Source organism: Drosophila subobscura, chromosome U (genome assembly GCF_008121235.1).
Source record: "Drosophila subobscura isolate 14011-0131.10 chromosome U, UCBerk_Dsub_1.0, whole genome shotgun sequence".
NCBI classification, from domain to species: domain Eukaryota; kingdom Metazoa; phylum Arthropoda; class Insecta; order Diptera; family Drosophilidae; genus Drosophila; species Drosophila subobscura.
This window is the reverse complement of record NC_048534.1, coordinates 9,725,619-9,748,986: the sequence shown is the minus strand read 5'-3', so window position 1 is coordinate 9,748,986 and position 23,368 is coordinate 9,725,619. Positions and strand designations below refer to the sequence as shown.

Below are 23,368 nucleotides of genomic sequence, written 5' to 3'. Positions count from 1 at the left end.
AGGTGACGTTATCCGCTGAGCGAGGACCACCAACTTATTCACCACGCTCATAAAGACAAGCGCTAGAAAGGGATAGAAATAGAGAAACTTCCCATCGCAAAACCCGCACAATTTAACTTTGTTACAATTATTTATTAACTAATAACAATAGCCTCTCTCTCTTATAACATAAATAATTTGCCTATTAATTTAACAAATCGTTGGCTAATTCAACGCCAAAGAAAACAGCAGCTGTGGCTGGAAAGGCACGCAGGAGTATGGGCAGGACACCACGAAATAGCGCTGTAGGACCTTCGGTGGCCATGAGATCCCTGAAAACACTGCGTATGCCGTGCTTATAGGTGCCCTCCGGTGCTGTAAAATGCATCAATAATTTATAATTAATTGCCGATACTTGGCAAATCGATGATGATGATGACTCACCCGACTGTAAACGGCTTTTGAGTACGTCGAAGGGCACGGCCAAAGTCCAGAACACAATGCCAGACGTGCCGCCAGCTAGAATGGTTGAGGTGGTGCTAATTTGTCCTGTTTTTGATTTCCGTCTTGCCAAATCCTGTAGGAATTCGTAGGTCACAAAATAAAAGCCAGTGGGGGAATCTAATGGAACAGAAAAGAGATTTAATTTCCACTCTATGACTGTCTGAGACTGAGCACTAACCTCTCAGAATGCAGGCACATGTTCCCTTGAAGAGACTCCTGAATCCGCCCTGCCGGTACAGCTTCACAGCGGTGTCCAGAGTCCCGTTATACAGCAGAGGGCCGCCACCCACAGTCTGTGTCTGCAGCAGAACCTTAATCCGATCCGTGGGCACCGTAACCAAGGCGGAACACACGCCAGCAAAGGCTCCGGCGGCAAATATTTGTGGATAGGTGAGGCGTATATGGTCATCCGTTTGGAACAGACGCTTGCCCGCCGCATAGACAGCAAAGTCCACGGCGTAAATGGGAGTAACGCCAACAAGGGGTGCGGAAATTCCTCTGTAGAAGCCACGGAGTCCCTCCTGGCGAAACGTCTTCACGGCACAGTCGATGACGCCCTTGTATCTGGGCGACTGGCCAGGCGCCGCCAGTGGCATTGTCTGGAGACGAACCTGCCGATAAGAAAACATAAGAAACCACTTTCCAAGCGGCATTTTTGTGGCAAACCTTAATTGTGTCTAGGGGATGGCCGGTGATGACATTGCACATGCCGCCGAAGCCTCCGGCAATGAAGGATTTCACGGGATTGGCCTTCTGCTGCGTTACGAGCTCCGACATGGCGTGATTGTAACTATTTACGTAAACGAAACCAGGAAATTCGTCAGCTCTTGGCCGGTCCGAACGCACGTGCGGTCTTGAAGCGTGTGTCTGTGTGTGTGTCTGGGTTGCGTTATGTTATCTGCAAGATTTGGGGCTGCTGACCTATGCTAATATTGTAGATTTTTGTAGTGGGTGCGAATTCCATCTTCAAATGCTGATGGACCTTATCTAATTTAAATATTTCATTTGATTTTGAGAAATTGCAGCAGTGTGACCGCGGATTAATTGATTCATCGCCTGACCCTCAGAATTATACCGAAATATACCGTATATCCTATAGCATTATCCTCGATTTTGTATTCTACTTAAAAAGACATTTTTGTAAATTTAAGTTAAACATTTATAATAATTTCGAATGGTGGGAGGGCGAACCGCAAAGGCTAGTGAGTAAAAAGACTTGTGCACACTGCAGAGAGATTTTGTTCAGTATATTTTGAAAATGCAATGGTATATTTTGATTTATTTATGAGGGTCATGCGGGATATTTGATCGATACCTCCGCGGTCACACTGCTTTCGATACACTTTCAATAAAAAAATGTTTAAATAATTTGTTATTTATTTTGATAAATGACTCCAAAACGATTATTAGACGCAAACACGACACTTTTGGAACGTATGTTGGCCAAAACAGCTTTCTCGTCAACTCACAGCTGCTGTAAATAGCAGCCATTTGCTGCTGCTGACACAACAAGAAGAAGCAGAGGCTGGCAGGCAGTCAGGCAGCAACAACAACGACAACAACAGCATTTCGACAGAAAATTGTTGCGTATCGTCTTTTTTCATTTCTTTTGGCAGCAGCAGAAGAGACCGTACCATTTTCGTACAATCAGAGTGAACAAATCATATGTATAACTTATGTCTGATAAAAGTGCTAAGGAATCCTGTATCAGTCGTAGTGCGAGCTGCAGCAGCAGGCGAAAAAGAAGAAAGTGAATTCGCGCAGCAGGGAGGAGTCGTCACCGCAAGAAAGCAACAAAAATCTATTTCCCATCGCCCCTAGTCGCGCGCAACGTGTTCCGCTCTGCGATTCCACAAAAGAGAAGTCAAATAATCAGCTGTGTTAAACAATGTCCCATGGCGAGGATGTGCTAGACAATTGGGAAGAACTTGACGAGGCGGGGGTACGTAGCCCAACTCACCTAGAATTATACACATATCGAATTACATTTTCATTACACTTGCTTCGCCCTGGCCAGCTCTCGATGACTCTGCAAACCAAGCTGCAAACGAGCGAGGAGAAGCCCGTTATCAAAATGAAACTTCTACAGCGTCCGCAGAGCCTGCAGGACAGCCCTGGCAATGCTGCACCCAAGCAAATCACCATTGCCAAGAAGCCCTCGCCGCCCGAGGCCCAGCCTGAGGGCGAACCAGTCATGATGGTGCTGCACAAGTCGACAAATGACTATGATCCGGCTACCTATGCCACGCCCACCATCAATCAGACCGTGAAAATTCTGCGGCGCCCCGCCCAGGCCGAGGAGCGACGTGATACGAATGGCATGAAACCCAAGCAGCCCATCAAGACGCTAAAGCAGCGCGAACAGGAGTATGCAGAGGCCAGATTGCGTATCCTGGGTGCGGCCAAGAATCCCGAGGATGATAAGCCGTAAGCATGACGATGAAACTTTCTTCTCCAAAATGAAATATTTAATCGTTTTGCAGACCAACGCCCCCCACACCAACTGGTGGCAGCCTCTTGGCCACGCCACAGCAGGCTACACCTGCGGGAAACCACTCAACTCTACCTGCTGTCAGCCACAACAATAACAACAACAATAACATTAGTAGTTCTGGCCCTGGTGCTGGCATGCATCGCTCTAGTTCGGCCCCAAAGATGTCCCAAGTGTCGGCCATGTACAATAACTACAACAGCTACTTCCAAGGGCCTCACAATCCGGGCCTGAACTATTATTACCAGCATGCCGGACCCCTGCCACCACAGCAGCAGCCGCCAAACATGCCGCCGCATTTCAACCAACGCATGCCACCGTATGTTGGTGGAGGTATGGGCATGGGTGGAATGCCAGCCCAACCTCCGCCACAGTCGGCGGTCAATCAGCAGCAGAGCTGGTCGCCCGTGGTCGGAGGCAGTGTATCCGCTGCCCTGTTGCGCCAGCAGTCAATGCAGCAGTCACCGCAGCAGCAGCACCAGCATCAGCCACCGCCGCAAGCCTACAATGACAACGTCTTGCGCCTGCCGAGGGGACCCTGTCCGAATGGCTCGGTTGGGTTTCAGATGCGCCGGTAACAGATTGCAGGAGCAGCAGTCGAAGCAGATGGAACGATGGGATGTGGTTTAAATATATTTCAATAAATTCTACTCATCCTGGTGTATAGATTCCGAAAGTGTGTAAACAGAAATTCAAGTGCGAGCGTTTCCCATCTGAGATTTATGTGTCGTCTTGCATGTGCGGACTCTGTGGTTCGTCCGCAGGCGAAGCAAGCATCAAACAAAAACAAAACAAAATTATATAAAACAAATTTTATGACAAAGTATGGAAGATATTTTCTAAACTTACAACTCACCCCAACCCCCAATTTTTGTATAATGTCATACTAATAAAAGAAAATCCTTATTTTAAAGTGCGTGCAATGAAATTTTGAGGGCTGGGAAGCAGTTTACAAAATGGGGAATGATTGCCAATATATACATTACCCAATATACAGGCGGAGAGTGCAATGATCGCTCAATAACTGACCTCAAAAGATGATCTTGTTTATCGTTAGGCTGCTTTCTGTAATCGAATTAATCAGCCAGCAGTCCCTTGTTCTCAAAAAGTACATCGAGTACATGAAATTCGAGCCGTATACAAACAAAGCTCACTTTATTGAAATGATATTTCAACTAATAATTTAGATGGCGCAAAATATTTACAAAAAAGTTACCTCAAACCATATTTTAATTTAGAAACTGAAGCTGAATTATACGTAATGTCCACTATTCCACTTTCGACAGGTGGACCATAAATATTCCATTAACAGCAACATTTATTCAGTCTGTTAAAAACGTTTGTTTTATCCATTATCAATCCATTACGTCTTAGGACTCTGTCCAGTGTGTACCTATCATAACATTTATCTAATTCATTCAGGAGAAAACAGCTGTTCTCTCTCGCTCTCTCATTTGCCACTGATTTATGTTTACTTTGAATCATTTGACGGAATAACAAATTTACAACTGATAAGAAGTGCAATTTGAGTTACAGTTACATTTACCCCCAGCAGGGGTCTTGAAAGGCTATCGCCAACGTGTTTGTGTTATTTATTCGAGCCAAAAAAACAACAATTACTGTCGGAGCAACAAAAAAAAGTGCAATGAGATCGGTTTCTGCCGCTGCCTAGCTACGCGTCCCACGGAGGTTTTCTTATCGCAGTGGCGGACGTCATAGTTGCTTTTACCTAGGCCTAGGGCCCACTCACGTAAAATATTTAATTCAAATTCAAGATTTCAGTTGAAAACGAGGCGTCGTGTGGTGCGGTTTAACGAATCTGATCAGACAAAAAATAAACATAAAAAACAAAGCAAAGAGCGCAAACCTGGCTCTCTTTCTCCATCGCTCAAGCTCTCAGAGAGTGTTGTCTGTCGCGTCACCTAAACATATTGTGTTCTCACTCTCACCTCTCTGGAAACGCTGCTGCTGCTCAACACGTGGGCGAGAAAACAGAGAAAGAATTAGAAATTCTTTAAAAACGTGATTAGTTTTTGTTCTTATCGGCCAGAAATATGTCGCACAGCGTCTTGGTCATTGGCAGCGGCGGGCGGGAGCATGCTATCTGCTGGAAATTATCGCAGTCGCCACTGGTGAAGCAGATCTACGCTCTGCCTGGTAGCTTTGGCATCCAGCAGGTGGAAAAGTGCCGTAATTTGGAGGCCAAAGTCTTAGATCCAAAGGATTTTGAGGTGAGTTGAATGATTCCCGCAGCGACCTTGTGTTAACCTTCGCGAGTGGCTTACAGTTACAGCGAGTTTATTTGCATGTGTGTGTGCAGTCCATTTGGGGTGCAGCTTAAGCGTGGAATATTTTGGGTTATTTTTATTGCTCTCTGTGATACATTTTTATGGCTTCTTGGAGATCTTTGGGATCGCAATGTCTGTACATATATTTTTATGATGCCCCAGAACGTTTTATGCTAAGCCGCCGACCAATAAATACGCAATCGAAACGATCTTAAAGCGGATCATTCAGTGCACTGCGATCGCCGCTAATCGGTTTAACTTTAACCCTTGTGCGCTCCTTGGGGTTGCCATTTGGCGCTGACGAAAATCGCGGCAAATATTGCAATTTGAGATTATTATTTGTGTGCAATGCGAAACTGTCAATAAGTTATCAATTGCAGCTTGGCTTTGCGTGTGTTAGTCGAGGTCTAGCAGCTTAACATATTTGTAATGCCATTAATTGGATTTCAATCATATTAGCGGCTGTCTTGCTGTGTGGTAGACTGATTGATTAAGTTTAATTAACACTGTTGCTTGCAATAGAGCTTGATGTGCTGATTATATTCTGGGATGGTTTCCAAGCTTTACAGCTCAAAAATTTCTATATCTCTCATGAAAATTATACCCAAATCCCATCCCATCCCCATATCTAATGTTAAATTAAACCTGTCATGTTTAATCGTCAGTTCATCAGTTAATCATCTAACAAAGACTAAAATAGCAACAGATTATTCCAGCATGCCCAGACATTCACTCACTTAGCGCCTTCTTTTGCGACAGAAAATTGTGGCCTTTGTTTTCATTTTCTAACTTACGTTGTTTCTATATTTATTGTTTTTGTGCCTTAATTAATTGTTAAGTTTGAAATTCACAGATTTTTGCATTGTGTTCTATTGAGACCTGCCCCCCATTACCGATCTCCAATCACCTATCCACGGATCATCGACGTCTCGAAGCGCTTTGTCGCTGTCGCAGAGGTTGGATGGTGGGTGGATGTGTGAGATAAATGGTCTTTGGTGTGGCACTTGGCCGGGAACGAGGTGTCGTCTGTTCGTGGATGTTTCTGCTGTAGACATTGAAAGCGGCAGCATCGTGGGCCACTGGCTTCAGCTCGCCCGTGTAGTAATCCTTCACCTGATACGGATGCGTGCGAATGTACTCCAGGGCGCGCAGAATGTAGTCCGGCACTTTGGGTATGTGATCGCCCACTGGGTGATAGCCAGTCTCATCGGCCACGTAGCTAACACTGATCACAGATCCTTCGGGAGAGGTGTAACTGGAGCCGCCCTGAACAGACACACCGCCTAGGCCGCCCTGGGAGGCGGATATGCCATTGGATGTCTCGTATGCATAGCGATAGTTGCCATCCCGCTCCACCTGCAGATCGTTCTGGAGAGTTTTCGTATTCCTATCCGAATCCGGGATGTATGCGGCCTCCAGCTGCTGCTGCATCACCGCCAGCACTCCAAAGAGACTTATCTGCGGGGCGGAAGATTGATCGATTATAATCCATTCTGGGCTCGATTCGATTCTTGACTTACAAGCAAATACATGATGGGACTTGAAGCACTTCTCTCTCTGGGTTCTATCGTCTTGCGAGTATCAAGTGGAACTGTTTGTCTGCTTCTCGTACGCCTTCGTTTTTATATCCATCCGCCGCGCCAGCTTGGATTTTTGGATTTTTTTTTGGCAATATTTTTTCGTCTCGGAAACCCAGTTCCGAAACATCAACGGCGCGACGTTGCTCGTCATCGTCGGCGGGGCGGCTGATGCTGCCTTAGTCAGTCATAAATAAAATGATTTTATTTCTTATAAGTATTATTTTATATAGGTATCAACGATGTTATTTGTCGCTGCTGCAATTCCCAAAGTGTGGGATGGTGTAAAATACATATAGACAATATTCGTGAATGGCTGTGCCGAAGGTTGGGGCACTTGCACTTGCACTTTGTGGCTGATCTTGAAATACTTACAGTCTCAGGAAACTCACGAAAATACCACCGCGATCGTTGACATTGCGTGTGTCCTTAAGCGGGGGCTTCATACTCCTACGATCGAGTTTATAGATCATCAAAGAGTGTAGGATACGAACCCATCTGATGGCTTCCTTCTCTTTCCCCATTTGTTTATGTTACTTTCGGCTCAAAAGCTGTAATAAAACTTGCACAGGAAATGGCATTCCATTTTAAGGAAATCTCTACAACAGTCCATTTATAGAACTCCCCCCGAGACAACCCATAATCTTGCTCAATTAATTCAATCAGACAAAGTTATTCTTAGAAAATTGCATAGCACCACAAATGATGAATGAAGTGTTATATTTAAGCATAGATTTTGATCATTAGAAACGAACTTTATCAAAATTACGCGTAACTCTACGATATTTTGATGTGCTTTTTTTTTGCTTGCTTATTCCCAAAATAAAAACCCGTCCAACGTTCGACTAATTCACCAAAGCGTATCTAATTCCCTCACCAAACTTTTATCCGCAAACAAATGTATCAGCATTCTTTGGCCACCCCCCCCCCAGTTCCCTCCCGTTTCCCGATTCGCTGGCTCCCCCACTTAATTTGCATACAATACAGTAAATCATGAGCGCACTCTGTAAAGCATAAAGACGAAAACGTTCTAACCAAATTTGGCAAGTGGTTCGGGACGCTCGCTCAGGTCAGAGATGCCAAAAAGTCTTCCAAGACTCTTCTCTTACTCGGTTTATGCGGAGACGCTTTAATGAAAAGCTGCCAGACTCCGTTCTTTAAACCAAGTGGCAACACCACAAACAGCTGATCAGCTGTTCACATCGCATAGTTATGGATCAGATATTGGTTATAGATCGAAATGGCTAATCTCTTTCAAAGGAAAACGTTTCAAAAATAATTATTGCGTTCTTAAAAAAATAAAATAAATAAAATAATTATTGCTGTGTCTATCAGCTTTTATTTCATGAAATATCGCGAATCCAGCTACGCATGAACATAATATCTGAATCTGTCATAAGCCTTCATCTTCATCTACGAGTTAGTTGGTGTTTAGATGTTGCCCCTGCCTTTCGCTTCATTCTTCTTGCTTTGCCGCTTAACCTTCGTTACGGGAAATTAAAGCCTTGACCAGCTTCGCTCTTAATTTGGAATGCCAAAATAGCTCTCAAAAGACGTCATATTTAGAGCTGGAGCCGGAGTCGTGTGAACGTTCTTGAACTCTCAGGTAATCGGGCTGATGATTCTTTTGCCAAGTGCTAAATGGTCTGGAACGCAGGCGACTGCAATTTCAACTCTCTGGTTATTGTGGGGGTAAACCGAAAGTTCTGCGTTGGCGCCAATTCGAATTAGAACTGAGCAAACCGGACGAGAACCGCCAGCACCGGGATTACTGTGGTTGCTTGACATAGCTGGCGCCTTAGTCAGTCGGAGTCGTTGGATTTTGCTCGCTCACGTTTGCCCGATCGAAAGACAATGCACCCGTCGTACCAGTGCGAGACCCAGTTTAATGGCAAAACAATTAGGAAGGCATTTAGTATTTTGGCGACAAATTGGCGAATGGAACCGGTTGAGTACTTAGAGGAGTGTTATCTTCCAATTTTGGGGAATGTTGTTGCAAAAAGAAGAGAGCGAATCCCCCACCAAAGAAGCTGCAATGTGATCATGACCCGGTTAGATGTTAGATGGGGGAAATCCAATTATGATCTGTGTTGATTGGGGGGGATTGTTCGGAATTCTGAGATTCTTTGAGGGGAGATGCAGCTGAAGGTATTTTTTATGTAAAGAAATCTACAGATAACAATTTCGCAAGAGCAACATTATTTTATATAGAACTTATCGCTTTCCAAAATTATTTCTAATTAATCTTTAAAGTCGAAGATCCTTTTTCTTAGTCTTTTGCTTTATTTTTAACACGAAACTCTCAAAAGTTGTAACATTTTTCAACAGTGTATCGTTTTATAAAGCGTAAAGCCGATGTCTAATAAATAACTCGATTTAGTGTTAAATTCAAATTCCAATCGAACCGAACGAATGGTTCCACGATTATAATCATCACATCAAAAATGTGTATTGCAACTTAATTAATTTTTAATTTTAAATTGCATTATTGCGTCGTGGATAATGAATAACTTGAATATTTAAAAATAAGTTGAAAGAATTATATAGATCGAAAATTTGCTGAAGATTTAAATATAAATTTTGGAATATGGAATTGAGCCAAAGGGAGTCATAGATCCAGCGTTTCCACAGATCATTAATAGATCTTTAACTCCACACACATATTTATATTTAAATAATTAAATCTGATTCATAAAACCATTTGAATCCTCATTTACTTATTCCTTTTTCTGCCCGTAGGCCATTGCCAAATGGAGCAAGGAAAATGAAATCTCTCTGGTGGTCGTTGGACCCGAAGATCCCTTGGCCTTGGGGCTGGGCGATGTGCTGCAAAAGGAGGGCGTACTCTGCTTTGGGCCCGGCAAGCAGGGCGCTCAAATCGAGGCAGACAAGAAGTGGGCCAAGGACTTTATGCTGCGCCACGGCATACCAACGGCGCGTTATGAGAGCTTCACGGACACGAACAAGGCCAAGGCCTTTATCAAGAGGTGAGCAATGAAACGAAACTCATTGAAATGCAAGCTAGAAAGTTCTTCCTTTCCTTTCCAGCGCACCCTATCAGGCTCTGGTGGTGAAGGCCGCTGGCTTGGCTGCCGGCAAGGGTGTTGTGGTGGCCGCCAATGTGGAGGAAGCCTGCCAGGCGGTGGATGAGATATTGGGAGACTTGAAGTACGGACAAGCTGGTGCCACCCTCGTCGTAGAGGAGCTACTCGAGGGCGAGGAAATATCCGTTCTTGCCTTCACCGATGGCCAGAGTGTGCGCGCCATGCTGCCTGCCCAGGATCACAAGCGCTTGGGCAATGGAGACACTGGACCCAATACCGGTGGCATGGGCGCCTACTGCCCGTGTCCGTTGATCAGTCAGCCCGCATTGGAGCTGGTGCAGCGCGCCGTGCTGGAGCGAGCCGTTCAGGGTCTGATCAAGGAGCGCATCACCTATCAGGGTGTGCTCTATGCGGGACTCATGCTGACACGCGATGGTCCACGCGTGCTCGAGTTCAACTGTCGCTTTGGCGATCCCGAAACGCAGGTCATACTGCCGCTCCTCGAAACGGATCTGTTTGAGGTGATGCAGGCCTGCTGCAGTGGACAGCTGGAGCGGCTGCCTCTCCAATGGCGCAGCGGTGTGAGCGCCGTGGGTGTGATCCTCGCAAGTGCTGGCTATCCAGAGACCTCCACAAAGGGTTGCCTCATCACAGGTAAGGTTTGGCTTCTGCTCTTTTCTGATGGAAATATAAATTTTGTTTGTTTTTCTAGGCCTTCCTGATGTCAACACGTCCACTCAGCTGGTTTTCCACAGCGGTTTGTCGGTTAACAAACAAAAGGAGGCACTCACCAATGGCGGACGTGTGCTCATTGCCATTGCGTTGGATGCCAGCCTCAAGGAGGCGGCTGCCAAGGCCACAAAACTCGCTGGAACAATCACTTTTGCCGGCACTGGTGCCCAATATCGCACGGACATTGCACAGAAAGCATTTAAAATGTAAATTGAAATGAGGCTTTGGTTACCCATGCCCCAAATAAAGTACTTTCTATGCACACAACTAATATATTTCCTGTTCCAGTGCCACTGCCACGGCGCCTGGCCTCAGCTACAAAGACAGCGGCGTGGACATTGACGCCGGCGATGCGCTGGTGCAACGCATTAAGCCTCTGTCGCGTGGCACCCAGCGGCCTGGTGTGCTCGGCGGCTTGGGTGGCTTTGGTGGTTTGTTCCGCTTGAAGGACCTCAGCTACAAGGAGCCCGTGATTGCCGAGGCCACGCAGGGTGTGGGCGCCAAGATCCAGTTGGCGCTGCAGAACGAATTGTATGAGAACATTGGCTACGATCTGTTTGCCATGGCTGCCAATGATCTGCTGGAGCTGGGCGCCGAACCGGTGGCATTTCTGGACTACATAGCCTGCGGCAAGCTGCATGTGCCGCTGGCCGCTCAGCTGGTCAAGGGCATGGCCGATGGCTGTCGTGATGCCAAGTGTGCCTTGGTGGGTGCGTAACTGACTGTTTGATTGATTCATTTGTGGATTGTTCTTCACTTAATCATCTCTTTCTTTCAGGTGGCGAGACAGCGGAGATGCCCTCGCTCTATGCACCCGGACAGCATGACATGGCTGGCTACTGTGTGGGCGTCGTGGAGATGTCCCGCGTTCTGCCACGCTTTGATCTGTATGAAGAAGAGGATCTGCTTGTGGGTCTGCCCTCCTCGGGCCTGCACTGTGCTGGCTTCAACGAGCTGCTCACCCAGTTGGCCGCCTCGAAGGTGAATCTCAAGGAGTGCTCGCCGGTTGGTGGGAGCAAGCATGGCCTTAGCCTGGCCCAGGTCTTGGGCACGCCCACACGCCTGTACGTGCAGCAGCTGCTGCCTCATTTGCAGGCTGGCAATCAGATCAAAGCTGTGGCTCATGTCACGCATGGCCTGCTGCACGATGTGCAGCGACTGCTGCCCGAGGGCTTCGAGGTCACACTGGACTTTGGGGCTGTGCCCGTGCCGGAGGTCTTTGGCTGGCTGGCGGGCCAGCTGCAGCTGAGTGCCCAGACCTTGCTGGAGCGGCACAACTGCGGCATTGGCATGGTGCTGGTCCTGCCGCAGAGTAGCCTGCTGTGGCGCACATCGCTGCCGGGTGCCAAGGTGCTCGGCGTGTTGAATCGCCAAGCGAAATCCGCCGGCGATGCGCCCCGCGTTAAAGTGCGCAACTTTGCGGAGCAGCTGCAGAAATTGGCCGCACCCTTTGGTGGATTGGGTGAAGCCCAGCTGCCGCAGGAAGTCAGGCAACTGCCCGCAGCGGAGGTGAAGCTTACGCCACGCGAGGAATGCTTTGAGAATGCCGTGGGACGTCGCCTGACCCGCGTGCCGAGTCATTACCACGATCCCATACTCATTTTGGGCACCGATGGCGTTGGCACAAAGCTGAAGATCGCGCAGCAAACGAACCGAAATGCCAGCGTGGGCATCGATCTGGTGGCCATGTGCGTCAACGATATACTCTGCAATGGCGCCGAACCCTTTAGCTTCTCCAGCTACTATGCCTGCGGCAAGTGGCAGGCGGATTTGGCTGCGGCAGTCAACGCTGGCGTGCAGGAGGGTGCCAGTCAGGCCAATAGCAGTTTTGTGTGTAAGTTGGGACCTGATTTCACTGCTGCAAATACTAATTCCAATCTCTATTCTATTGTTAGCCTCACACAGCGCTGCCTTGCCACTGCTGTACGAGCCGCAGGTCTATGATTTGGCTGGCTTTGCTTTGGGCATAGCCGAACGCTCGGGCATACTGCCGCGACTGGAGGAGATTCAACCCGGAGATGTGCTCATTGGCCTGCCCTCGTCGGGTGTGCACAGCAATGGCTTCAGCCTCGTTCATGCGGTGCTCAGGCGTGCTGGCTTGAGCCTCAACGATCGTGCGCCATTCAGCGAGAAGACGCTGGGCGAGGAGCTGCTGGTGCCCACCAAGATCTATGTGAAGGCATTGTCCTCGCTGCTTTCCCGACCCAACCACGGGGTGAAAGCGCTCGCACACATCACTGGCGGTGGCCTGAGCGAGAATATACCCCGCGTGCTGCGCAAGGAATTGGCCGTGCGGTTGGATGCCAACAAGTACCCGCTGCCCCCGGTGTTTGCCTGGCTGGCTGCAGCTGGCAACATCAGTTCCACGGAGCTGCAGCGCACCTACAACTGCGGACTGGGTCTGGTCTTGGTGGTGGGCGCAACGGAAGTGGATGGTGTGCTGCGAGAACTCCGCTATCCACAGCGCGCGACTGTTGTGGGCGAGGTGGTGGCCCGAAAGGATCCGAAGAAGCCGCAGGTGGTGGTGCAGAACTTTGAGGCGTCGCTGGCGAGAACCCAGAGGATTCTAGCTCAGCCACGACGACGTGTGGCCGTGCTCATCTCGGGAACAGGCAGCAATCTTCAAGCCCTTATCGATGCCACGCGTGACTCGGCCCAGGGCGTGCACGCGGAAATTGTGCTCGTGATCAGCAACAAGGCGGGTGTCTTGGGTCTGGAGCGGGCCGCCACGGCGGGCATACCCTCGATGGTCATCTCGCACACGGACTTCCCCAGTCGCGAGGTCTACGATACGGAATTAACGCGCCATCTGAAGGCCGCTCGCGTGGAGTTGATCTGCCTGGCGGGCTTCATGCGCATTCTCAGTGTTCCCTTTGTGCGCGAGTGGCGTGGCCGCCTGATCAACATTCATCCCTCGCTGCTGCCCAAGTACCCAGGTCTGCATGTCCAGCGGCAGGCCCTGGAGGCAGGCGAAACAGAGTCCGGCTGCACGGTACACTTTGTGGACGAGGGCGTCGACACGGGCGCCATACTCGTGCAGGCAGCTGTGCCCATTCTGCCCGGGGATGATGAGGAGACGCTCACCCAGCGCATTCACCACGCCGAGCATTGGGCTTTTCCACGAGCATTGGCGCTGTTGGCCAGCGGTGCTCTGCGTCGGGTGTCTGAGGTGAGGAAGGAAGCGCCCAAGGAGGGCCAATGAAGACATTTAACCATTTAGTTTGATAAGTTTTGATGCCCTGCAAGGGATTATTATTATTAGATCACATAACAAAATTATTCCAAATATTTCAACGATTTTCTACACACTAATATCACGGGTCGGGGGGTTCCTTTAGTATCACAAGAGACGCGCAAACAGTTCGGATATCAAACTTTTCAGTGGCTTATCCGACTGCTCAGCCTTCGCTTTGTATTCGACTGCAGGGCGCTGCTGATTCCGCTTCAAAGTTGTCTCCTTAAACACGATTGGCGCCTCGCGGTCCAGGCGATAGCGAAAGAATTGATTCTTGAGTATGGGCACAATAAGATTGTATTTGTCTATCAGCTTGTTCAGCTCCTGCACTTCATGCTCTAGGTTCAGGCTGAACCTTTGCCAGGCGGCCTGCTCGTCTGGACGCTGTAGTGGCCAATCGCCGTAGTAGATGCGCTCCTGGCGCACTTTCTGCAACAGCTGCTGCCGGGCATCGCGTATCTCCTTGCTGAGCGTGATCCATTCGGGCATGAAGCCATTGTCAAGCATTATGCTGTTCAGTTTGTGTGTGGTAAAGTCCAGGTAGGGATTCTGCGACTGAGCGGAGGACAGCGGCTTGCCCGTGCCATTCAGATTGTTGAAATCGCCCTTGGACATGGACTCCTGAATGAGATCCTCCACCACACGATCGATGCCGTATTTGGTCTTGATGGCATGCTTGCGAAAGTGATTTCCCTCCTTGGACATGAGCGTGCTGTCGCCGGCAGCGGCCTTATCGATGCGATGCTCGAGCACACGCTCCTGGGCCTTCATGGCGCGCACCTGCTGGTACTGCTTCTGGCGCTGAAAGGGTGTGCCCACGCCAATGCCCTCGTTGGAGAGAAACTGCCGATGCTGTGGCGCCGTGTGCTCGATGTCAAACTCCATGGCCTGCTCCTCGTCCTCCTGGATGTTGCGGCGACCCTTGGCGAACTTCTCCTGCAGCGTCTTGAAGGCCTCGTCCACCTGCTGGAAGCGTTCGGCACTCGCCTCCTCACACCCAGAGTCCGGATGGACGCGTTTCACCAAATCCAAGTACGCCTGACGCACGGTGTTCTGGTCCGCACCCTCGCACACTCCCAGGATGCGAAAGCATTGCTAAAATGGGTTATTATATAAGTTACTGCGAATTAAATGCAAAATTCAGCCAAATAAATACCAAATAAACTTCACGGCGTTTCAGGTGCACTCCCCGCAGGCAGCTGCGGCCACCCACGGGTCCAATGAAACTTCCAAATATTTTGCCAGCGTTCAACATTTTGTAGTCGTAAATAACAGCTTCCCAGCTGTAGCTTTGTAGTTGTGAGTTTTGTAAGCAACTTTTCAGCTAACACTCTGACGGTTAATTCATTCATACTATTATTCCATTTATTTGGGTGCTGTGTGGTTAAAACTTGTTCACCAGTACACCAACTGCAGCTCCATTTCTGTGTGCGCGAATTTCATGGAAAAGTAACGGCTGTATAGAGATTTTAACATAAAATGGCCCAAATTGTAATATTTAAATATTAGCTTTTGCACGGTGTGACCGCGCAATTATCGATCAAAAGTACCGACAGACCCTCGAGAATATACCGAAATATATCCTTTAATATATAAAATATACCGTAAAGCTTAAATCATTTTCCTCGACTTTAATCTTCTGTTTAATATTACCAGCTAGCTAGAACTTTCAGCTCTAAATATGTAATTTAACTCGAATTGTCATTCAATTCTCCACAAGACACGTTAGTTTTCATTACTCCGTTTATTGGAAGTATTTCAAATTAGGTTTAAAAAAAGATTGCCAAATTAAAGACGCTTATAGAAATACCGAAATATATCGATAAATATGGTGGTGCTTTGCAACACTAATTTTCATTTTTACTCTGACCACGTGTGGTAACACTTTGTAGGCGCAAAAGGTGAGTGAATTTTAATTAATAGTGTTTTACACAGAAATAAATGCAATTTGCACAAGTAAGTTAAGTGTATGTTAGTTAATAACTCAAATGTGCATGCTATGGAATGAAGTGAAGGCAAATTAAAAGGGTTTGTCTGTGCGAAACGCACACCAGGCCAGCCAATACACAGCCATTTACACAGATGCCCGTATGTAAATTTGTACAATGAAACCGTATTTATCTTGACGAAATTATTAACATTCTGAATATAATATGGTGTGAAATACCATGGAAACTATACGCAAATATACGCAACCTATGATTTGCAAGACTAATTTGTGTTTTTTCTGCAGAGCGCACCATGTTTGGCATTCATTACACGGACAATGTTTACCGTTGGAACGGACATCCATGTGTGCATATGTGTATAGGTACATATGTAAGTATGAACATTAACGTAAATTCGCAAGGCGCATTTTTATTGATGAAAGATTATACTAAATGTGACAAAGCATTATTATATGATATTATTTACATAATTCGCAACCAATTACTACACATTTTGCAGATAATACCTGCTCCTTATACAAAAGAAATGTCACACAGTTTACTGTTCGAATGTGTGTGCACATACAGAATGGAAAGAAGAAGAAATTGTGGAAATGACGGAATCGAAGCTCCAAATTCCAGTGTGTCCAGCACGTGGCAAGGCGGACCAAATGGAGACTGCAGGCGCCTACAAACTGTTAGAGCTATAAAAAAAGGGAATCTTCCAGCCTACAAACGCAGTGGTACGTAGAAAATGGCATACAAATCAGACATCAAATTAAAGGCGCCTGCTAAACGGCTAAATGTTGTACGTTCTGAAGCGCGAAGAAAATTCATTGAAAGAAATAATTGTGGCAATATGAATGAGGCACTTTTTACATAAATATAAGCTCTCTTATCGAAGATGTTGATACTCTGGCAGATTGTTACTTTGCTCGCTTGGAAGATACTTTTATTGTAGTAATATTACCCTCTGTAAGAGTACAATCATATTGAAGCGTGTGTGCCTCAGTTTTGTAATGCGTGTCGGCTTCCAATCAATGCACAACCCACATGCATAGCGAAGCGGTCTTTCAATGCAATCATAGATATGAACAACAATCTACTCCTAAACCCCATTGGCGTTGAGCTAAATCTGAAAATGAGCGAAACTCATCTGCAATTCAAAGTATCCTTTCATGCTCTACATCGATTGGAAAATGAAATTAGTTCTCGCTCATAAGTACAGTATAAATATTTATACTTTTCAAAACATAACTAATTTTAGAGTCCAATGAATGCCGAAAGAATTGTTCTAAATATGCAACCAGAAACTGTGAAATCTTACGACTTCCTTAGAACTAATTGAATAGATTTTCTACACTAATTTGCTTAGAGCCAAAGTCCGGTCTGGTTTTGGTCTGGTCGGGTCTGCAAGCATCCTGTTTGGCCAGTTTCGTGGATGTGGCACATTAGCATATATTCTTTGCATAGACGAACAGGATATGGGGCACACATTGAGGCTGAGACTGAGGCGGAGACCTGCTCCAAATTCTGCCTGTTCAATCTGTGCCTCAGATTCTGGTCGTTCTGGTCTATTCATCATCATCGTCGTCCAGTAGATCGGGCGCAAAGAGATCACTGACTTCCAGAAAATATGCCAACTTCTTTGCAGCATAAGTGCCCAACATTACTCCTGGTACAACATTCACCAGTATAAGGACCAACGCCATGGGTTCCTGTTCTGGCTTCGGTTTCAGCCCGCCGTTTCTGTAGTAGGACTGAGACACGTCGTTGGGCCTACCTCTGAAGGCAGGATTTCGAAGACGATGCAGTAGCTGTAGCATTCCCGACTTCAACAATTTCAACATTTAAATCCAATGTAAATGAAAATTTTGAATTTTTGTAGCAAACATTTCTGATGGAAATATCAAAACTTTCACCAAACCAAAATGGTTCGAAGTCACTCAAGAACCTCCTCCTCATTGGGAATGCGTGGCGTTGTCGCCGCCGTTGGAATACTTATTTGAGTGCGTGTACCCAATATGGCACTTCCGTTCTGTTGGCCGCAAGCAACAGCCATTGGATTTCGTCAACCACTCGCTGTCTGTCTGATTGTCACTTCTACAATTGGCCTACGTTTACCTCTTCTCGAGGGATGGTTGTGTTCCCAAATTTGGCTTCCAATTTGACCTCAAGAAGTATACATATTTTTCTGATAGATGTTTGTCAGAGCGTAGAAAGGATGGGTTCCTGTTGGGGTCTGTTAAGTTTCCCAGGGTTAAAAGTATTTTAAATGTATTTATTACACTTAAACTATTGTACATTTTCAAGGAGACTTTTTTCTAATGATCTATTCTTAAATGTCTTCAATTATACATACATACAATGCTCTAGCAGCAGCATGTCCGAGTTAAGGGAACCGAGTTGCGGCGCTGAAGGCATTCAAGGTGTTTCTGGTGATGGCTAATTGTAAGTATGCACATCAGAAATTCATCATCCAGTTCCTCTAATCATTTGGAAAAACATCCTCTTTTTAGGCACTCTCCCACATATGTACATATGATGTATTGCAGTCGATCTGAAGCTGCTTTTACAGATATCCATCTGAAACACCTAAATTATACCTTAAAACCCTCTTTTAGGCACTCACCCATGACAAATTATGATGAGCATCTGTGCCAGAGGAACCCTAAATCAAAGGAAGTGGAACCCTAAGATCCCACATTCAACTAGAGATTGATTGATGGGCCTGGTTTCAAATCGAATGTTACGCATATGCACCTATAATTTGGAATGGCAGGAATAACCCGAGATTGGGTACTTTTTAGGCACTCAGCCTTAACAAATGATGAGCAATGGCACACCCACAGGAAAACTAAATCGAAGGGAGTTTAATCGTAACGCCCATCACGATCAAAAGAGCTTGATTGATGAAATATTGAGCCCTTTGTCCCAGTAACAGACAGGAACTAGAAAGGGAACACGCAGAGGATACACAAAGTGCCCGTAAATGCTTTTAGAATATATTCCATAATACTTATCGTGCTTAATAAGTGCCCTAAAACCTCTTTATAGATGTCTTCTCATCAACAGTTGTGTAATGGCAATGAAATCCAAGTATTTGATTGTTGGAAGGTTACGACCCGAAGGCCCTAAAATTTCCCCTGGCGTCAGAACACTCAATCTTCTGAAGGACACAAAAGGGATAACAAACAGCCAAAGTGCTCGGAACTGAGTAGAAAAGGTATTCCGCTATGAGTAAGTGTAACATTCCTACTTTTATGATTGCTACTTTTATTACTTGCTGCCGCAAACCCTTTTAGCAAGGGTTCGTTGGCCAAACCCTTTAACAAGTTTGTTGCTTAAGTCTTTCGTTGTTGGTGCCCTAAGTAGATTCCGCTTCCGTTTGCCATTTCGCACATTTTGCACCGCTTTATGGCCGCTCGGGGTCTTTGGTGTAGTAAATATTTGAAAACAGCAACAGGCTGGCAGCCGCCTGCAGAAGTAGGAGGGTAAAACCCCGGATCAAAGGCACATGTGCCATCCGTGCAATTAGCTGAAAATTTCTCAAGAAAGAAAAGGACATCTAATCCTCTGTCCGCTTTTGAGCCCACGTACCGACGTACGCAGACGTTTGGTTAGCATTTTTGCGGCGAATTCGCCGGCATTTCCAGGCCGTGTTTTTAAGCCAACGATCGGCATGCCGGTTTGCCGCTATATTACGAGAAATCGGAAGCTTTTTCAGTATGCTTTCAACTGTGGCGCGTTGTGGACCGACGTTTGAGTCGCTGCGGAACGGCACAGTAAAAACGATTTAGACAAGTGTATGTATCGCTTATGTGTGTGTATCTCTGTGTGTGTGTGTGTGTGAAAGCCGTTAAGAAGTCTGAGAAGGCCAAAAGAAAATCTGTAAAACGGGCGAGGGGGCAGGCACTGTTTTATTTTCCTTTCTTGTCTTACATTTCTACCTATCGGCTGCTTGCTCTCTGCCTTCTCTACCTTTCCGTACTCTGCCTTCTTCGCTGTCTTCTTATTTCTTTTGCTGTCGTGTCTTGTGGTCTGTGTGCGAGTGTGTGTGCGTGCGTGGTCTGAAACTTCAGGTGCAGGCGGTGGCCCGTCGTTGATTTTTCTTGAACAAGTTTTAGTCTGAGTCTGGCCTTCGTGTGGCATGGTACAGTAAACGGAATTTCTCCACGGATACATAGACCTCTCTCTTTGTCTTACTCTCTGTCTCTTAAGAATCTCTCAGTGTTTGTGCATTTTGTGAATGTATTCAACCTCGAAACTGGATTTTATTCAATTGTTTTCTTGCAATTTCCACGTCCGTGTGCATGGGCAAAAAAATACAAGGATTTTTAATGGAAACGCGTGCTGGGATCTTGTGTGCTCTATGATCTTTAAATTGCCAACGTTGTAAAAAAAACGAGGAATTTAAATGGATTTAGTGATTTATTGACGGATTAATAGTGTTTATAATTAAGGAACAGAATGAAAAGTGAAACAAAATAAATCTACGAGGATTCCTATGAATACAATTGAAGACAACCAAACAAAAACGAATTTACAGAGATTAAAAACTTTAAAACATAAATAGTTCCATCAGATATTAGTTTAATACATTTTAAACGAATATTTTGCAATGAAAGATTTTAGACTTAAAGAAACTTTTAAAAGTTTTAAGTTATAAATGCCATAGAAGTGCCTGTGTATGGATGATGTCCACAGGTTTAATTGTGTAGAAATATCTGCAATAAAAACAACAGGTAGATCCTCCATTTCAACTAAAATATATGCATAATTTTACATATGTAAAAACATCTTCACATAGGAAGACAATTTCCAAGGGGAACAATATTTCTTTCATAAACCGTTGCTGGCTACCGTGTGGCGTATTTTCTATGGTGTTTAGCCATCGCAAGTTAGTTGAACTTGTCTTGTAGTAATTTTGCCATCTTCTTTTTTTGCGCTCTCTCTCCATATGCTTCAGCATACGATATTGTTGCTCGGTTTTTACCACTCCATTAACTTGTCTGTGCCTTTTGCACTTTACTTTTTTTGCTTTTTTACTGGCATTAGAATAGCGGCAGCCAAGAAACAGACACAAACATAAGGAGAGACTTGTATGTAAGACACCACTGCTGGTACTCGTACTCTTGTGGCACTTCTTCTCATGCCAGCTGCGCATTTACGCTCCCATTAACCGGGGTAGAAATAACCGACATACGGTTGAACAACAACAAAATAATAAGAAGAAGGCAACATTAAACGCCAGCGCAGGCCAGCAAGTGTTTTGCGCAATGGCCAAAAGAAATGGAGCCAGGAAAATCAACCACAAAAACAAGAAAATAAGTGCCCAAAAAGTAACAGCTTTTTGTGGTTGAAAAAAAGTGCAACAAATCGTTGCTTAAACTTAAACTCTTTTGTGGCTTAAGTCATTTGTCCAGGAATTCTTGCTAGCCCTCCATTTCATTAGCATAAATATTCCCCAAAGCCAAAAACTTAAATGTTCCCAACACATTGCGAAGACGTGCTCGGATTTCTTAAATAGAATTCTTTCTGGTTTCTTCTACCAGCGCATGCATAATTAAACAAAGACCCAACCCCATTAGAGAAACCTATAGATAGATAGATAGTCGAACCATAGCCGAAGAACCGAACCGAACCGATCATAAATTATGTTTATGGTGACGCGTTTCAGTTTTGCTCCTTCTTTGCTTCTCTTACTTTGGGAATCTTTTTTTTAATTATCTTTTGAATATGTATCTCTCTCTTTAGTGCAACGTTGGCCTTGTCCATATAGTTTTATAAATAAAAACCAAAAAAAGTTGCCATAAAAACAAAAAACAAAAGCTAAAGAAACGACACCGCAGTTGTCGGGAAAAAAAAGGGAAAGAAACGTTGTGGAAGCCCCAAGGATAACCAGCTGACATGCCACATAAATTGGATTATTAAAACACTCGCGAAACGATATATAAAACGATACAAACCTATACATACAGATATATTTACATATCTGCATCAACACGAGGTGAGTTGCATATTGAAATGGCCGCAGAAAGAGTGGAGAAACGGAGAATGACTAATAAACGAAACTGGTAAATTGAAGGGGCAAAAAAAAAAAGATAAATAAACATGTAGAAAGAAGGAATTTTATATATAAATGTGGTAAAAATTGTAACCTATTTTTATCCGCTGTCAGCTTCGATTTATCTAGCAGCTTATTAAAATATAATAATTAGATCTTCGCTGCGTGTCGTGTCTGGCAATCATTAAATAATTACAAACAAATCCGATATTGGAGCCATCATTTTCAAATCAACAACTTTTTCTTCAAAAGAAACTTTCATTCACGTTTTTATTTTCTTGAAATTCTGAGCATCCGTCAGAGTGGAAGGGAAAGTGGTTTAAGAAGATTAGAGCAGAGGGTTTCTTTCTATAGAAATTAATGAAGCTTATGATACCCTCGATTCCAACCAACGATGACGATATGTCTACGCTAGCTGGCTGACATCATTATCCGCCATCACATCAATCAATAAATAATTCAATAAACACTCAATATGTTGCCACGCCCCAGTCATTGCGCAAATATTCGATATAAAAACAATGGTGGCATGCTTTCGTTTTAGCCAACAATTTACAATTAAAAACTTTGTTTTAATTGTGTTTAAATAATTGATTGAGCAGACAATTGCTGGTTATGCTGCGGGCCATGCACGATACCCCTTTACTCTCCATAAACTGGCACACAGAACACAATTTCTTTTACTTTCTATTAAACAAAACAAAAAACACAACAACACAAAAAACCTCAAAAGACGAAAGACTGTGTCTGACGCACCTTTGTTGTCGCATTTCATTCAATAAAGGCCAAGTCTAGTGGAGGAGGGGTCGCCCCTGACAATCCCCCATATAAAGCTGTGGTCTGCCCCTCTCTCTCTCTCACACGAAAAGCGAGAGCTACCAAAACAGTTAACCTCAATTTCAAGACGCACTCTCCCGCGTTCTCCCCCGAGAAAGAAAGAAATTTCACTGAAACTTCAAGTGAAAAGCAGAACAAATGACGTACCCAAGAGGCCTCGCACAAACCCGCACAAAAATCCCACTCATCAGATTTGTAAATACAAAAAACGAACAACTCTGTCTGTTTGCCCTTTTTTTTTGGCAAAGCTATTTGCTAACTACTAAAACAAACTCGTTTCTTTATGGAATTTTGTGCCATGATTAAAGAATTCATCTCTGAAGAGTGGAGAGTTTCGGTTCTACTAAAATCATTTCCATACGAATTTTAAAAACGAGTAAAACTTGTTTGAAGCGCGTGCTTTATGGTTCAGGATGGGCTATGGCTTATGACTTAGTCATAATTTGTATATTGATGATCGTCAAACGGAAGTAGAGGGTTGCAAAAGTTATTGCTGCTCAAGTCTTTACATCAAGTTTGTTGTCCAAGTCTTTGGATTTGAATGGTTTTTGCAGTGAAATGAAATGAGTCATGAGCTAGGAAATAGTTGAGTGATTGATTGGAATGTTTATGAGTATTATTAGTGTTGTTTTGTGCTGTGGTTGTGTACAAAAAACTCAACAGAAACGGGTATATATCTTTAATGT

The 23,368-nt window shown here is 45.1% G+C and overlaps 6 protein-coding genes across 6 annotated transcripts in view; 3 read left to right on the top strand and 3 right to left on the bottom strand.

Moving 5' to 3' along the window:
* Nucleotides 1-111: 111 nt before the first annotated feature.
* LOC117900886 (mitochondrial magnesium exporter 1) lies at nucleotides 112-1,519 on the bottom strand. The gene is made up of 4 exons (XM_034811415.1): nucleotides 1,150-1,519; nucleotides 662-1,094; nucleotides 424-600; nucleotides 112-354 (listed from the first exon to the last, which is right to left on the bottom strand). Exons 1-4 carry the CDS (start codon nucleotides 1,258-1,260, stop codon nucleotides 185-187), a joined length of 891 nt encoding a protein of 296 aa, XP_034667306.1. The 5' UTR covers nucleotides 1,261-1,519; the 3' UTR covers nucleotides 112-184.
* Nucleotides 1,520-1,810: 291 nt separating this feature from the next.
* Nucleotides 1,811-3,886, top strand: LOC117900885. Its single transcript, XM_034811414.1, has 3 exons — nucleotides 1,811-2,425; nucleotides 2,501-2,910; nucleotides 2,967-3,886. Exons 1-3 carry the CDS (start codon nucleotides 2,372-2,374, stop codon nucleotides 3,550-3,552), a joined length of 1,050 nt encoding a protein of 349 aa, XP_034667305.1. The 5' UTR covers nucleotides 1,811-2,371; the 3' UTR covers nucleotides 3,553-3,886.
* Nucleotides 3,887-4,768: 882 nt separating this feature from the next.
* On the top strand, nucleotides 4,769-13,900 carry LOC117900131 (trifunctional purine biosynthetic protein adenosine-3). The gene is made up of 7 exons (XM_034810357.1): nucleotides 4,769-5,205; nucleotides 9,579-9,826; nucleotides 9,888-10,537; nucleotides 10,596-10,821; nucleotides 10,904-11,325; nucleotides 11,394-12,449; nucleotides 12,511-13,900. Exons 1-7 carry the CDS (start codon nucleotides 5,029-5,031, stop codon nucleotides 13,815-13,817), a joined length of 4,086 nt encoding a protein of 1,361 aa, XP_034666248.1. The 5' UTR covers nucleotides 4,769-5,028; the 3' UTR covers nucleotides 13,818-13,900.
* Nucleotides 6,053-6,894, bottom strand: LOC117900133 (pupal cuticle protein). Its single transcript, XM_034810359.1, has 2 exons — nucleotides 6,783-6,894; nucleotides 6,053-6,720 (listed from the first exon to the last, which is right to left on the bottom strand). Exons 1-2 carry the CDS (start codon nucleotides 6,792-6,794, stop codon nucleotides 6,181-6,183), a joined length of 552 nt encoding a protein of 183 aa, XP_034666250.1. The 5' UTR covers nucleotides 6,795-6,894; the 3' UTR covers nucleotides 6,053-6,180.
* LOC117900132 (dnaJ homolog subfamily C member 28) lies at nucleotides 13,894-15,315 on the bottom strand. The gene is made up of 2 exons (XM_034810358.1): nucleotides 15,007-15,315; nucleotides 13,894-14,945 (listed from the first exon to the last, which is right to left on the bottom strand). Exons 1-2 carry the CDS (start codon nucleotides 15,103-15,105, stop codon nucleotides 13,956-13,958), a joined length of 1,089 nt encoding a protein of 362 aa, XP_034666249.1. The 5' UTR covers nucleotides 15,106-15,315; the 3' UTR covers nucleotides 13,894-13,955.
* A 6,220-nt stretch (nucleotides 15,316-21,535) lies between these two features.
* Nucleotides 21,536-23,368, top strand: part of LOC117902460 — a 32,013-nt gene continuing 30,180 nt past the window's right edge. The window contains exon 1 of the mRNA XM_034813862.1: nucleotides 21,536-21,788. The gene's annotated coding sequence lies outside the window, so the exon portion shown is untranslated. The remainder of the gene's footprint in view (nucleotides 21,789-23,368) is intronic.